This window comes from Furipterus horrens, unplaced genomic scaffold (assembly GCF_987537825.1).
Source record: "Furipterus horrens unplaced genomic scaffold, mFurHor1.1.pri manual_scaffold_6, whole genome shotgun sequence".
Taxonomy (NCBI): Eukaryota; Metazoa; Chordata; class Mammalia; order Chiroptera; family Furipteridae; genus Furipterus; species Furipterus horrens.
The window spans coordinates 30,832,125-30,847,695 of record NW_028327176.1 but is presented as its reverse complement, the minus strand read 5'-3'; the positions used below and the strand labels follow the sequence as shown (position 1 = coordinate 30,847,695).

The 15,571-nt window shown below is 35.4% G+C and overlaps 1 protein-coding gene across 1 annotated transcript in view; it reads right to left on the bottom strand.

Moving 5' to 3' along the window:
* Window positions 1-3,112: 3,112 nt before the first annotated feature.
* Window positions 3,113-15,571, bottom strand: part of MSH2 (mutS homolog 2) — a 60,012-nt gene continuing 47,553 nt past the window's right edge. Inside the window, exons 11-16 of the mRNA XM_090280244.1 lie at window positions 13,850-13,947; window positions 10,135-10,380; window positions 8,889-9,093; window positions 7,605-7,852; window positions 5,976-6,151; window positions 3,113-3,434 (exon numbers count right to left, since the gene is read on the bottom strand). Coding sequence (XP_090136370.1) covers window positions 3,264-3,434; window positions 5,976-6,151; window positions 7,605-7,852; window positions 8,889-9,093; window positions 10,135-10,380; window positions 13,850-13,947 — 1,144 coding nt within the window. The 3' untranslated portion in view covers window positions 3,113-3,263. The remainder of the gene's footprint in view (window positions 3,435-5,975; window positions 6,152-7,604; window positions 7,853-8,888; window positions 9,094-10,134; window positions 10,381-13,849; window positions 13,948-15,571) is intronic.

The following is a 15,571-nucleotide window of genomic DNA, read 5'->3' as shown; positions in this document are numbered from 1 at the left end:
CGTAGTTGCCTCTTGAGTTCCCTCAACTGGGGACCTGTCCTGCAACCCAGGCATGCGCCCTGACTGGGAACTGAACCAGTGACCCTTTGGTTCACAGGCCAGTGCTCAATCCACTGAGCCACACCAGCCAGGACCTTTTTCTGGATTTTTATTGTTCTTTTATTTGGGCCATGTTTCTTTGTCTCATTTTGGCAGCCCCCGCTGTGTTTGTTTCTTGACTCCCTGTCTTAGTAGCATGGTCTGTTGTACAAAAGCAAACCAGTAAATTGGATGGGGCAGAGCAACCCATGTGAACCAAGCTGGTGGGTCTCTGATATAGTGTTGCTGCTCTGGCTGTGTGTGTGGGAGGACTCACAAAGGGGAAAATGTGGCTGCCTGGCCTCTGGAGTTTTGTCCAGGAGGAAGCTGTCCCCTGGCAGCTGCCCTGATGCCACACTTCAATTCCCCCCCCATATACCACTGGTGCCCTTCCAGCCGCTGCCCTGGTGCTGAAGCCCAGAGTGAGTGAGTCTGTGCAAGTCCTAATTCCATTGCGGGCCCTTTTAAAGGAGACTCCTGAGAAGCCATTCCTTTTGCAGCCCACTGGTTTTTACAGCCAGTTGTGGGGACTTATATTCCTGGCACTGGAACCCTGGGCTGGATGGTCTACTGTGAGGCTGGGAGCCTCTCACTCCCAAGGTATTCCTCCTGATTTTTATCCACCACATGGTTTTTATCCACATGTAGGTGTGGGACCACCTGGTCCACATCTCTGCCCCTCGATCTGGATGAGTATGGCTTCTTTAATCCCTTGGTTGTCAGATCTCCATACAACTCGATTTTATGACGATTCTGGGTGACATTTGTAGTGTAGTTGTCATTCTTGATGTGATTGTGTGAGGAAGCAATCCGTGTTTACCTATGGCTTCATCTTCAGTGCTTTAAAAATGCAAAACATTGTGCATTTTCTCAGAAATGTGGTTTGGTGGTCAAAAGACTTCATGATAAAGTATCATTGATTTTGAAATCTTGGCTATTGATATATGTGGCTTTATTCTGGTATTTTCCAAGATCATGTTTGAGTGAGAAAAAACAAACCACATTATAATTAAAATGTTAAATTCCAACTCTTTTGACAGATCAGAAATTAGTTTACCTTTTACTTTATTTACATCCACCATCCCAAAAGGAAGGAGACCACAACTGAAGGCCCCACTGATTCATTAGCACAGTCATGTAATAAGCACAGCTTACTTTAAATAACTGTCAATCTGGGGAGGGTCCTGAGGGGTAACCAGCATGGTTTTAATTTTTCTGACTGGTGATTAAAGACCTTCCCATGTATGGACCACTTTTTCCGTTTTGGGCAAAGTGCCTCAACTTTATGAGAAACAAGTTTTGAGATATAACTCACATACCATACAATGCACCCAATTAAGGTGTAAAATTCAATCCATTTTAATACATGTAGATATGTGCAAACATCAAAGTAGATTTTAGACTCTTCATCTCAAAAAGAAACCCCATCCCCTTTAGCCATCCTCTCCCTTCTTTGCCAGCCCTATGTAATTGTTAATCTCCTTTGCTTCTGTACTTTCCTATGGGGACTCACATGAATGGCATCATGCACAAACTTTTGCGACTGGTTCCTTTACTACTGTTTCCAAGTTCATCCAAATTGTAGCATGTATCAGTACTTCATGCCTATTACGGCAGGGTAATATTCCATTGTATGGTTATCCCACGTTTGTATATCTATTCACCCGTTTATAGATATTTGGGTTATTTCCACTTTTTTTTTTTTTCTTTTGCTATAATACTGTTGTTAACATTTGTGTCCAAGTTTTTGTGTGGATGTCTATTTCTCTTGATATATACCTAAGAATGGAAATGCTGGGTCATATGGTAATAACTGTTTGAGGAAATACCACACTATTTTCCAAAGCAACTGCATCATTTTACATTTCCACAAGCAGTGTATGAGTTCCAATTTCTTCACACCCTCAATACTTGTTCTCACTTTTGATTTTAGTATCCTAATGGATATGAAGTGATAGCTCACTAGTTTTGACTTGCATTTCCCTGACGACATTCTGCACCTTTTCACATGTTTATTAGCCACTTGTATATCTTCCTTGTAAAAGTATTTATTTAGATCTTTTGCCTTTTAACTGGGTTGTCTTTTTGTAAATGAGTATAAGACTCTTAAAACCTTTTCAAGATTCTTAAGTGTCTGTTTTCTTAGTGATTTTATAGTTCTTTGTATAGCCTGGATATAAATACTTTGATATTTTATGTGGTATCAATGTTCTCCCATTATGGATTTAGTCTTTTTCATTTTGTGGGGTCTTTTAATGAAAAGTTCTTAATTTCAATAAAGCTATGTGTTCAAGTTTACGGATGGTGTTTGTGACTTAAAATCTTTCCCAAAGTTGAGGTCATAAAAATATTTCCCTGTATTATTTCCAATAGAACCAAACTAACTACTAAAAGCTTGGTAGTTTTGTCTTGTACATTTGGGTCAAAAATTCACTGGAGTTGATTTTATGATATGGAGTAGGGATCCAATTTCATTTTATTCATATACGAATAAGCTATCATCCCATCACCATTTATTGAAAGGCTGCCCTTTCCCCCCCATATCCAGCAAGGCCAGCCACTGACTTTTAACTTTCCATCTCTTTTCTGTAAAACAAGAGAAGTAGACTAAGTCAGGGTTCCCAATATGAAAGGTTTTGTTAAAATCCAGATTTCTAAGCCTCTCTAGAGACTGGGTGGGAGAATGCAGACAGCGTGGAAGATCACTCTAGGACTGTGGACTGATAAGTTCCTTGGCTAATGTGTATGCAGACAACCTGGCCCCTGCCAACATGATTTCCATGGTTTCTTCTAGTTTTAAGATCCTTCCCTTTTACAAAGTATCTATGTTACTTATTTATTCCATACCATTTGGGAATGCATATATGTATAAGTCCTCTTATAAGGAATACAATGCATATCAAATTCTACAAACTACATGATTTTATTTATAAAATTCAACATATTGCCTACTATTATTGACCATGTCCATTTAAGTATTCCTCAGTTACGGTTATCGTTTTTCAAAATAAAGATCTTTGAAAATGTACTCAGGTAGAGCAAAGTATTACTAAATATTTTATTAAATTGATATCCCATGGGCATCACTTGCCATCACTATGGAAAAAGGATTAGTATAAAAGAATACAAAAGTATTACAGACAATAGCTTATCAATACTATCTTCATTCCATCAGTGGGATTTTCTCACGTAGTAACCTTTATTCGTGAGATGATTTCATTTACAAACCCATTATTCTTCGCTACCACCTCAGCTTTCAGCTGTTTTAACTTCATTGTGATGTCTTCTCCCGACATTTCAGTCAAGCGCATTTGCTTCACCTTGGATAAAAACTCTTGAATAATTTTTTCACCTTGCTGAAAAACATGTGAATGTCCCATTAGTTTTTAAAATGTCTTTTCTAAAAGTCAAGATAAATAATAATAGTTTCATTAAATTTCCATCTAAACACACCACTCAATATTTAAAGAATATTCTTTAAAATTTTAACTGTGCACAGCCTAGTATATACAGTTGATCCTTTAACGAAACAGAGGTTAGGGGTGCTGACCTCCCCAGGAAGTTGAAAATCTGTATATAATTTCTAATCCACCCAAAACTTTATTTTAGGAATACAGTATATAATAGATATAATATACAAAATATGTGTTAATTGACTGTTTATGTTGTCAATAAGACTTCTGGTCAACCAGTAGGCTATATAAACTATTTACTGAAAAACAATGCATATAAGTGCACCTGTGCAAACTCCTGTTGTTCAAGGGTGAACTGTATAGCAAAGCCCTTAGTTGACCACATTTCTTTATAGCAAGATATTAAAAGGATATTAATAAATATATATTCAGCTGCTAATGAAAAAGGGGCTGAATATTTTAGTAGTTCCCAATTTCCTCAGTTTTTATAATTGATCAACTTAAGTATTCTGGGAGAAAAAGAACTCAAGGTTTACAAATACTGTAAGGTATAAATAGTAACTGAAAATTTAATACTCATGCACAGAATATTTCTTTTTTTCTCTTATTAAAAAAGATTTTATTTACTTTTAGAGAGAGGAGAAGGGAAGGAGAAGGAGAGGGAGTGAAACATCAATGTGTGAGAGATACATGGATCAGTTGTCTCTCACACGCCTCCGATTGGGCACCCGGCCTGCAACCCAGGCATGTGCCCTGACTGGGAATCAAATGGTGACCTTTTGGTTTGCAGGCTGGCACTCAATCCACTGAGCCACACCAGCCAGGGATCTTTTAAAATTTATTTTACTGCCCCATTACTACCATTTTAAAGAATGCTTATTACTTGCCATGTGACCTGCGGGCAAATTCTTTACCCACATTCCTCATCCATAAAACGAGGATAAAAATACTACCGACCTCACTGGGCTGTTCCAAGAATTAAAAAGTTAGTATGTGCAAAGTGCAGTGCCTGGCAAAGGGTAAGCACTAAGCACTGTGTAAAGTAGGGCTGCATTTCAACACAGGAAACTACTTGCTAATAAGTACCTTAAAGGTAAAAGAAAGGTAGATATTGAAATAAGATAAAGGAAAAACTACTTCTCTATTAAACAAGGGCACTTTTGTCTCCCTTAGCATAAAAACATTTTCAAAATACATTGTAATTATTATTATCAAAGCTGCATGACTTTCTGTTCCAATTGGAAACCAGGGATTACATAAAAGAGCCTCCCTAAACCCACATCCCTGAGAGCTGTGGTGCTGACACCAGACCACTTACATTCAGGATGGCAATCTTCCATACTTAAAGCTACTGACAAGCTATAACACATTTCTCCTGCTTATAGAGGTACAGCAGATAAAATCATACTTTTAAGTTCAAAAACCATATACATCATTGATTACTGTAAAAATCAACTATCCTTCAAGAACAAGAAATTCACTGGGTAACAGCTAAAAATGCGTGAGAAGTAAAAATGTGCCACAATGCATACCACAAAGTAAATGCTGCCAGAACCTAGCAGTGAATTAAGATTCTTTTATTTTCATTATCACAAATCCTTTAATTTGTAAAAAGTACGTTGGCCTTGGTCTTGTACCTTTCTGTGTGAACCTCTTATTTCCACCCATCACTCAGAGAAGGCCCATTTCTCCCATGAGAACAGAAACACCCTGCCCACAAAGAGCTTTCCTGAACCCTGGCTGATGTGGCTCAGTGGATTGAGCATCGGCCTGAGAACCAAGTGTCGCTGGTTCGATTCCCAGTCAGGGCACATTACTAGGTTGCACATCAGGTCCCCAGTTGGGGGTGAGAGTGAAAGGCAACCACCCAGTGATGTTTCTCTCCCTCTCTTTCTCCTTTCCCCTCTCTCTAAAAATAAATAAATAAACAAACAAATAAATCATTTAAAAAATAAATAAATAAAAAGAGCTTTCCTGAGTAAACATCTGTCATATGCCACTTTATTCTCTACGACCATAACATATTCATTATTTTTCTCTCTCCAGCTATATTCTAAATAACTGGAGGACAGAAATTATTTTTTTATTTTTATTTCTTTGGTATCATCTTAACTAAGCACTGAATAAATATGCACCTTAACTAGGCTTGATCTATTCATTTATGAAGTAATCAAAGATTTGCTTGGACATCTATTAACTCCTCTGAATTACTTATTACAAACCTAGACTAATAGCTGAATCCTCCTACTTTTTAAATCTGGTACTTGAAATGTTTTCTATTGATCATGCAGATGTATATATATTGTTGCAGAAATCGAAATAATACAGATGAATTATTTGCCTTGCAAAGAAATGTAAGTGAACGCCAATAATGAATGATCAATAAATAAACATTACAATCATGGAAAAAAAATAACTCATCTTGGTGACCTGATATATCTAACAATACAGAGGTTAAATAACTACAGAATCAAGCTGACAAACCTCTCTTTCCAGATAGCACCTCTTTGCTGCTGGTTCCATTTCATCACTTTCTTGGGGTTCTCTGATATTCTGAAACTCCTCTAGCTCTAGGGCTTTTTGTTTAGCAGACTCAATCACATGCCTGGGAAAATTAGCAAGCTCTGCAACATGAATCCCAAAACTTTGATCACAGACACCTAGAAGAAATTGGGGGTGGGGGTGGGGGTGATGGGTGAGAGGCAGGTAGGAAGAAACAGCAATTTATGTAAATGGAACTTATTCTTCTTACCTTGTAGTTAAAAAACTCATTTTGTGTTAGTTCAAACACATTAGCTAAATGTTTCAGAGTAACTAAGATAAAGGAATTTTAATTAAGTCTTCAGTGAAAAGTGACTATGGCACAGTGTTGTATTTTATCCTTGACAAATGTAGTAGAAAAATAAAAATAACAGAGAAAAGGCTTCACATAATCCTCAAAAGCCTAGACAAATATCTGAACCTGAAGAGAAATTAATCAACTCTTATCTCCCTGAGGTTGTCTCCATTTCATAAGGGAGGAATTAAAGTACTAAGGAAAACAAATAAATGTAAAAGTGTCACTAATTAAGAGGAGCATTTAATTCAAAATATCTTGACTGATTATTAGCAGATGGTCTATCCTCTGGATCTGCCTACATTATTTTCTAGAGATGTTGACTCCGGAAAACTGGCTACATAAATAAACTAATAGAAACGATACAAAACAAACATATTTTTGATAAACATCCACAGTAAAGAACAAACTTATTCCTATCTTCTCTGCACTTCATCTAGTCTTTTAAAAATATTCTGAACCCATTTCTATATCACACAAAACATAATAATTTAAAAGCAAAACCTCAACTTTATGCTAAATGCAAGGTCCAACTAAAAGAATCTATATTTTATGTCAATAATAATATGAACACAGTATAACTCAAAAGAATTCCTACTGAAGCATTAAAAAAAAAACACAGAAACACCTAAAGGATGAAAGAACTAAAAATAATATCTCATTTATGTGCAACCAACAGATACAGAAAAATCTGTTCATGGAAAATCAGTAAGCCACCTGAACAATTTATTCTGATGAGTGGTGAAATGCTTTATTATTAACTTTCGAGCACGTTAATCTCTTCAGTTCAGTAATCTGATTAGCTGCCAGATTCCCAAATGACAAAACTTTTTTGAAAGGATAAAGTGCCAACAAATAAGTCATTGCTTATGTGATAACTACTATCAATTTTAGGATTTCTGGAAATCCCAACTTCAAATTAACTTATTTATGTTAACAGCTAGAGCCTTGGAACTTCAGAGCTTATTGTTACTATCTAAAAGCTAACTTGACACGAAGATAATGTCACGGGAAATTCCTCTGTGGTGATGTTGAAGAGTACAAATTATTCTTTCTGCGATTGTTTTAAAATGAGTGGTTCTACTACAAGACACAGAAATAGACACAATGTACCATGTCCCTGCCCCTAAACTGCAAATTAAGAGATAAATGTATTCTGTAAAAACATCAATAATTCATACCAACTCAGAATGAAGCAGACTGCTGATGATTTCAAGGGCAGGATTTTTCCCACTGTCACACTCCAAATTTACAGTACACCTGCAGTGTATACTCACCTTTCTTCACTTGATAAAGCATAGTTAAGGTTTCTTCAGTCGTCAGTGCTGTGACATGTAGATTATTAACAGTTGGTATCTGATTGGCCAAGGCAGTAAGTTCATGAAAATGGGTTGCAAACATGCAAAAAGCACCAATTTTTGTTGCAATGTACTCTGATATAGCCCATGCTAACCCAAATCCATCGTAGGTAGAGGTTCCTCTTCCCAGCTCATCTATGATGATTAAAGAATCTTTAGTTGCAGACCTGAAACACACAATTACGTCAAAATTTATTAAAACATAATAATGCAAAAAACAAAATTAAGACAAGAGAAAAGATGTGCCACAAACATAACAGACTCATTATTTTAGTATGTTAAGATGTCAACAAAATCAATAAAAAGCACTAAAACTTCAGGAGAAAAAAATAGGCATGGACATGAACAAGGAACAACTGAAGGAAGATGAAACAAGTAGCAATAGATCAAATAAGCCAAGATTAAAAATAATAATAACACCACATGAAGATGGGATGAGGGTACACAGCTGGTGGTCATGAAAATTTGTGTGCGATACTTAACTAAATGTAAGGGAAATTTTTTTTCTAATTAAGAAAATTTGACAGTTCTTCATATACTTATTGGTCATTTATTTTTCTGTGAATTGCCATGGATATTGTTTGCTTATTTCTTTAATCTGTAGATTATGAATATTAACTTGCTGACTAATTACTACACTGAACAAACAACAATCAACCCATAATGTATTAAGGACACCAATAACCAAAAGACATAGCCTCCGTGCCTTCAGAGAAGCTCCTAAAATGTGAAATAAAGACAAGAGATTGCAGTAACCTTTAAAATAAAAACCTAATACATTTCAGACATCGCAGAGTTCACTGAAGAGACACCCACAACTTTATGTTCATGTGACCAAGAAAAAAAAAATCACTGAGGTAGAATTTCTGTCACTAGGGGCCTGTAAAGACTGGAAAGGACTTAAGTAAAGGGCAGGACGAAGAAGGGACCGTTCCAGGCAGTGTGAAGAGTGCAGGCAAAAGCATGGTGGGAGGGGAATATGAGGTGAACAACTACCAGAAATCTTAAGAAGGAACTTTAAAAATCAACGCTTCCCACAACTATTACCAATCACCTTTTTAAGATAATATAAAGTACATAAAGTCCACAAACTATTACTCTAGATGAAAGCTTTCAGATGTTCTATAAGTGAATCTGCAAATGTATTTCCCAAGGGGCAGGAACATTCATTTCCATTTTCAGGGGGTTGGGAAATTCACTTACCTGAGAATAGCAGCAGTTTCTAACATTTCAGCCATGAAGGTGGAGACTCCTTTCAGTTGGCTGTCACCAGCCCCTACTCGAGCCAAGATACAGTCCACAATGGACACTTCTGCCGACTCACATGGCACAAAACACCCAATTTGGGCCATGAGAACTATCACCCCAGTTTGGCGAATGTATGTTGATTTACCTCCCATATTGGGGCCTATAAAACAAGTTATATCAAAAAGCAAAATTATTAATTTGTTTCTAAATAAACTGTTAGTCCTAAATTACACACTGGTGACTAATCACCTAGGTAATATGATGTGACATGCAGGAAGCAGAACCATAAGTTGCTCAAAGACATGGACAGAACTGCTGGCATTATCACTCCCTGAAGTAATGCTGTTTTTCTTCAGACAAACGTATACTGCTCCCTTCATGGAGAGGATCCATAAAAAATATACCTTATCTATAACTTGACTAGAGCCTAGAAAGACCATACAGATATTTTCCCATAGCTCACAGAGCTGCCTGCAGAATAATTTTATAACATCCAGAAATGTAGTACAGGCCAAATTGACTAAACAGTGTAACTCATTAATAAATGGGCTGTGTGAATGGGTCAGTATGGTAAAATCCTTCAAACCACTTAAAAATCCACACTGAAGCCCTAAGAATGACCATACTTCTGGAAAATGTACAATTTACATGTCCGGGTTAGATTATATAAACAACTTGAAAATCCATTTGGGGAAATAGAATACATTTGCCCAAAGACTTCTAACTACCCACCCCCCACCGCTTTGTTTTTTTTTTGTAATCTGGGTAAGGTCTCTCAAAAACTCTTTAGTTTGAGACACGCTACTTTAGTCTATAAGCATGTCTAATTTTTTTGAGTTTCGCATGGACATAGTGCCATGTCTTTAAAAGTATTACTATCCTAAACTGGGGTCATTCCAGCAGCCAATTCTGCGGTAAGGTCTGGATCAAAGGTAAATTCTAAGGAAGAAGGGATGTTCATTTTTAAGTATTCTGAATCCCTGGAAAAGAAGTTTCACATAAATACAATATTCTCTTATACGGTGCCCCCTTCAAATATTTCCTCTAATCAAAATGTAAATATATTGCTCATTAATATGAATAATATGTTCTTTTTCTAATGTCAAGAACTAGAATTTTCTTCATCAATTTTAACCATATTTCCACTTCAACATTAAAAAGAAAACATTACCCAAAATAACCCATAAACTAGGTTTTATACCAGTAATGATGTGGAACATCTGTTTATCTTTTTCAAAGTGAACATCATTGGGAATAAATGCAACTTCATCTTGAACTTCCACACAAGCATGTCGGGAGGCTTTCAAAATAATTCTTCCTTGTCCTTTCTCCAGAATGACCGGTCGTACATATGGAACAGGGGCTCCATTTGAGGCATGAGCAAAGCTGACAATGGCATCTAGCTGTGCTAACACATCATTGAGTGTCTGCATTGGTTCTACATAGCCTATGTAAAACAAGAAAAAGTGCAAAGGAATACTGAACCATAAAAGCATACACATAAGCAACTATAAAAATAAACTTAACTTCCCCATTTGGAATTCAAGCTCTATTTCCTAATTCATATAATTTTAAAAAATTAATAGAAGTTTGCTACAACTAAACTTGAAAATAACACCTAAAATTCAACATCATGTTAAAATGTGTTGCCACGTCTTCCCCGACTATGAACAGATTTCAAAAATACGAGAGTATGATTTTGGTAAGGCCCCACTATGGTGGTGGTAGTGGGGGGGGGGGGCTTACCAAAATCCATTAAAATATAAAAGCACACAGCTGATGCCTTGACCAGCATGGCTCAGTTGGTTAAGTGTCGTCCCACAGTGCAAAAGGTCGCTGGTTCGTGTCCTGGTCAGGGCACATGCCTGGGTTGTGGGGGCCTATCCTGAGTTAGGGTAGGTGCAAAAGGCCAACTTGATCAATGTTTCTCTCACACACTGATGTCTCTCTCCTTCCCTTCCCTTCTCTCTAAAATAAATAAAATCTTTTAAAAAAAAAGATTAGGGGGGAAAAAAAAGCTGCTTATAATGAAATGCGGTAACTTTTTAAAAACCTAATAAAGAAAAGCTATTCTAATTTATTGGTAAGGAAAGAAAAACAGGGTGCAGTAATAACTGAAGTATACCTGCAATTTTTAAGACACACCTTTTTCTAAAATTTAAGAGTTGGAAACCAAAATGGCATTTCACAATTATTATAAAAAACATGCAAACACCAAGTAATAAGATACAATGTGACCACCAAGGCCTGTGCATATAAGGTCTGTCAGACTTTACTTCAGCATCTTCTCCCCATTAGTATCACATGCCATTTCATTTTAGCATAAATTTAGACCCATTATTGCCACTTAAAATACTTTCAACAAGATTCTACTTTGCTACAGCATTAAAACTAAAAGCTAATTAACTGAAGGTATAATGACAGTAAAGGTAGTTTTGTTTCTTGTTTCACTAAAATAGTCATTTGTTAAAATATGATTTCTCTCTTGGAAACTGGTAAATAAAACTCTGCCTCTACAGAACAGTTCTTGTTTGATACTGAATACCAATCTGACACTGATGAGCTTAAGGAATTTTTCATTATAAACAAAAGCAGATCAGAGACCATGTCTTCTGCTTATAGGTGAATAGAACTGAGGTCCATGAAGAAGATATGACCTAAGTTTTTATGGTAGTGATGCTGGGTTGGAACTTTCAGTATCTCCTTACAATTATTTTTACTTCACAGAGACTAAAATCTTAATATATAAAATGAAAAAAAGACAAACCTAAAAACTATTCAATACATACATTAAAAAGTACCTGAAACATGTTTAGGCAATGATAATGGTCAAGATTTCAGAATAGATTCTACAATTTTAACATGCTGAAGGGGCTGGTGTAACACACCCACATGTTTGTCAGAACTGTCACACAGATATCAATGCGTCAAAAGCTTCAAGGGGCAGTGAAGAGAATATTCAATTTTAGAAGAACACAAAATTATGACTATTCAAATGGCAGAAAAATCTGACTCATCTTTGATTCCCTTGTTCCCCATAAAAGTGATAAAATGTTTTGAAAATAAAAACGAACACAAATGGCCAAATACAAATAATTCTTACTTTAATTTACCACTTTAAAAAAAAAGGAAAAAAGTTCACACTACCTTATCATGTAGCAAACAGAACCTGTGAGAATTACTTAAATATTAGTGGAGTACTTATTAAAATTACTTTAAAACTCATAAAACTTCTAACATATCAATAAGAACAGGTTTATAATAAAAAAGAGAGCCAAAGATCTCTTAATGAAGAGTCCATATTTAGTTTTTCGATTCATCTGGCTCTTAAAGTATCATCTTTTCTGTTTTAATTGCAAGATAGAAAATTACAAAAATGATCCATGACATTTTTAAATAAAGATAGTTTAAAATGTCTATCTTAGACCAAGAAGAGGTTTCATTTAAATTAAAGGTGACTCCAAATACAAAACCTTCAATTAAAAAATGTTAAAATCTAGTAGGTGCTTAATGAATATTAGTTAATATTGTTTGGTTTTTTGTTTGTTTTTGAGGAAGACTCACAGTTTGGGTATATAGTGTTTAGAGAGTTCTTAAAAACTGCAATCTAAGCTAAGGAAAATAACTGAACAAGATTATCGTGGTACAGTTATCTGTTACCACCAAGCAAAAATACAATCTTTACAAATCTCGTTCATCTGAAAACTAACATACAAAGTGTATTAAAACCTTTAAGTTATGTTTCTGATTTACTATGAAATTCATAATAGTAAAACAATTTACAGAATTATAAATGCACATAGTTTTTAAATGATTTTTACCCCTAACTAATTCAGCCTGCATATCCTGAGCACAAAGACATCCTTCTATTTAATCATAACATATATCAAAGAAATGCAATACCCTTACCATATTATCTCATATTAAACTTTGCCAATTTGTCCCAATAGTGTACTTTATAGCTATTCCCCAACTTTAACTCCTAATCCTTGATCCAAACAAGAATCGTCTACTGCATTTGACTGTCTTGTCTCTTTTAGGTTTCCTTTAATCTAGAACAGATCCGGCCCTTCCTTTTTTTTTTTTTTTTTTGCTTCCATGATACTCACATTTTAAAATAGTTCAGGCCTTAAAAGGAATGTTCCACAATCTAAATTTACCTGACTTTTTTCTTCTTATAATAATGTTAAATGTTTTTGTCAAAAATATTATGTTCTGATATTGTGTCCTTCCCTCTGCATCACATCAGGAAACATAACATCATTTCTCCCATTACTGGTGATGCCAACTTTGATCACTTAAAGTATTTCTTTGGTATATTTTTGCAAGGCACAATAAAGTTTACAGTAAATATCAACATGATAATGGGCAAAGCCTTCCAGCTTAACACATCCCCACCCACACTGTGCTAAGCATACATTCACTCCATGCTAAGGGAAATACCATGGTGCCCAGTCATTCTGTCCTCTTAACTATAAAACCATCACCTCAAACAATGGATTCAGAAAATCTATAAATGGCAGACAGAACTTAAAAGGGCTTGTGTGCCTCACCTATAATTGTTATTTACTTTTCAGTGGTATTTCTATAACGTAGAGTACAAGCCCATAGATAATAGATAACGGTCCTTGGTGTTTCTTTTCCTTGTTCAACTACAATAAGTTTTGGGCTTTTTTGGCACATCTTTGTTTTTCAGGGCATTCCTATTCCTTAGCATGCAGAGCTTACCTTCCTATGTACCAGAATAATTTCCAGTTACTTTTCCTACCACAACACAGCACCCATTATGTGGTAGGTAGCCTAAAGTAATCAACAATGTAACAACTTTTTAAAACACCACTCTTCAAACATCCTGATGTTTTTCTATTACCAAAAACCAGGTCATATTCAGAATGTATTGGCTCTATTAAATTTACCTGAAGAAATATTGACAATTTCTTTAACGATGGCATTCTGAGCTTCCTCGTACTCATTTTTATTTTTGGTATATTCTTCATTAAGAGAAGTCAGAGCACTGCAAATCAAAATAATGATATTTAAAAAATGAAAATGTTTACTAAATGTAATATACACTACATAAAATATATCCACAGTTTCCATCCTATAAAGCATCAAAACAATAATTAAAATGGAAATACCAGCAGAAAATGAGCAACTTATTAGAGAAAGATACATTAACATTTATGCTGTTTGCAATAACCTACTGGCATGATTCTTTCCATAACAATTATTCCCTTTGTGTAAAATTCTGATCTGTGACCTTTTCTAAAATAGTTGAATAAAATAAGTCTTCATCCTTACTTAGGATAGAGGCCACCACCCCCACTTTTAAAATACACACCCACAAACACAGTTTCTCTCAATACTGTAGTATAATTGTCTTTTGATACTAAAAGCTGTTTAAGTAAGGAAAGTGTTTCAAAAATTAAATCTTACTGAGGAATTCAAGAAGAAAATAAAAATCAAAGGTTAAAATAAAAATTGCAGAAGATGAGAATAAAATGAAGAAAAAAGTATTCATTTACTGGTATCAAAGAAAGAGATTGAAATTAAAAACAAAGACAAGGTGAGGGGTACAGACAAGAACAAGAGGTGGAAGTACTTATCAGAAGGGCATCAGGAAACCAAGCCAATAATTGTGAGCTTGATGGAATTAGCCAATGACACAACACACATACACAGCTTAAGCACAGCACATGCGCAAGCAGTACCACAAAAAGACTGCTACAAAACACACAAATGAAAAGAAAAGCCAGAGGCAAAGACATTGTAAAAATGAGACTGCTGTGTGAAGGAAAGAGCTGCAAGAGATCAAAGCAGAGGTGGGCAGGGACCAGATTTTGTAGGTCATAGTAAGGATTTCAGAGTTTTCTGGATGAGATAGACATTGAACATTTTAAGGAAGAAAATTATATAATCAGAGTCAGATACAAAGCAAGCATTCAATCTGTTGGAGGGGAAAAAAAATCAACAAATGAATTTTTCACAACTTTTGGAATCACTGTTGTGTAATTCAGTTGAATCTTTTGTATGTTATCACTAAAAAATGGGTGATTTAAAGATGGTTATGACACCCCAAAAGTTCTATCTTATCTAAGCCAAAATATATGTATTTCTTAAATCAGGGATACAGCATGGTGGAAAAACAACAGCTACTAAATTTGGCAACAGAAGATCTAGGTTTGAGTATTTAGCATTTCTAGCTGTCTAATCCTGGGGAATTGAGTTTCAGCTTCTTCATCTAAAATATGAGAGAAATATATCTAACCTCTTTATTTCAGAAAACTGTTATGAGGAACCCACTAAACAGACTGTGTTCATTACTGGGGTGTCTGAACACCTGGGTTACTAACTGCACATAACAGACACTCAAAATACTTACTAAATAAATTCTAGGACAGAGGAGAAAAGATCAATGCCTCGCCCCACCCAAGTCACAGAAGACTCATTTTAAAATAATTTTTTTCTTCAACTATGGATAATTTAATTTGCCTCAGGAACTTCATAACACCAGTAAGGGAAAAGCAGAACAAAACAGGTAAGATATTTTTAAACATGGAACACGGTTTTTTTAAAAAAGCTATAATCTAATGGGTGGTTTCATTAAGTTGGTAGACATCTCCTTAAACTAATTTATA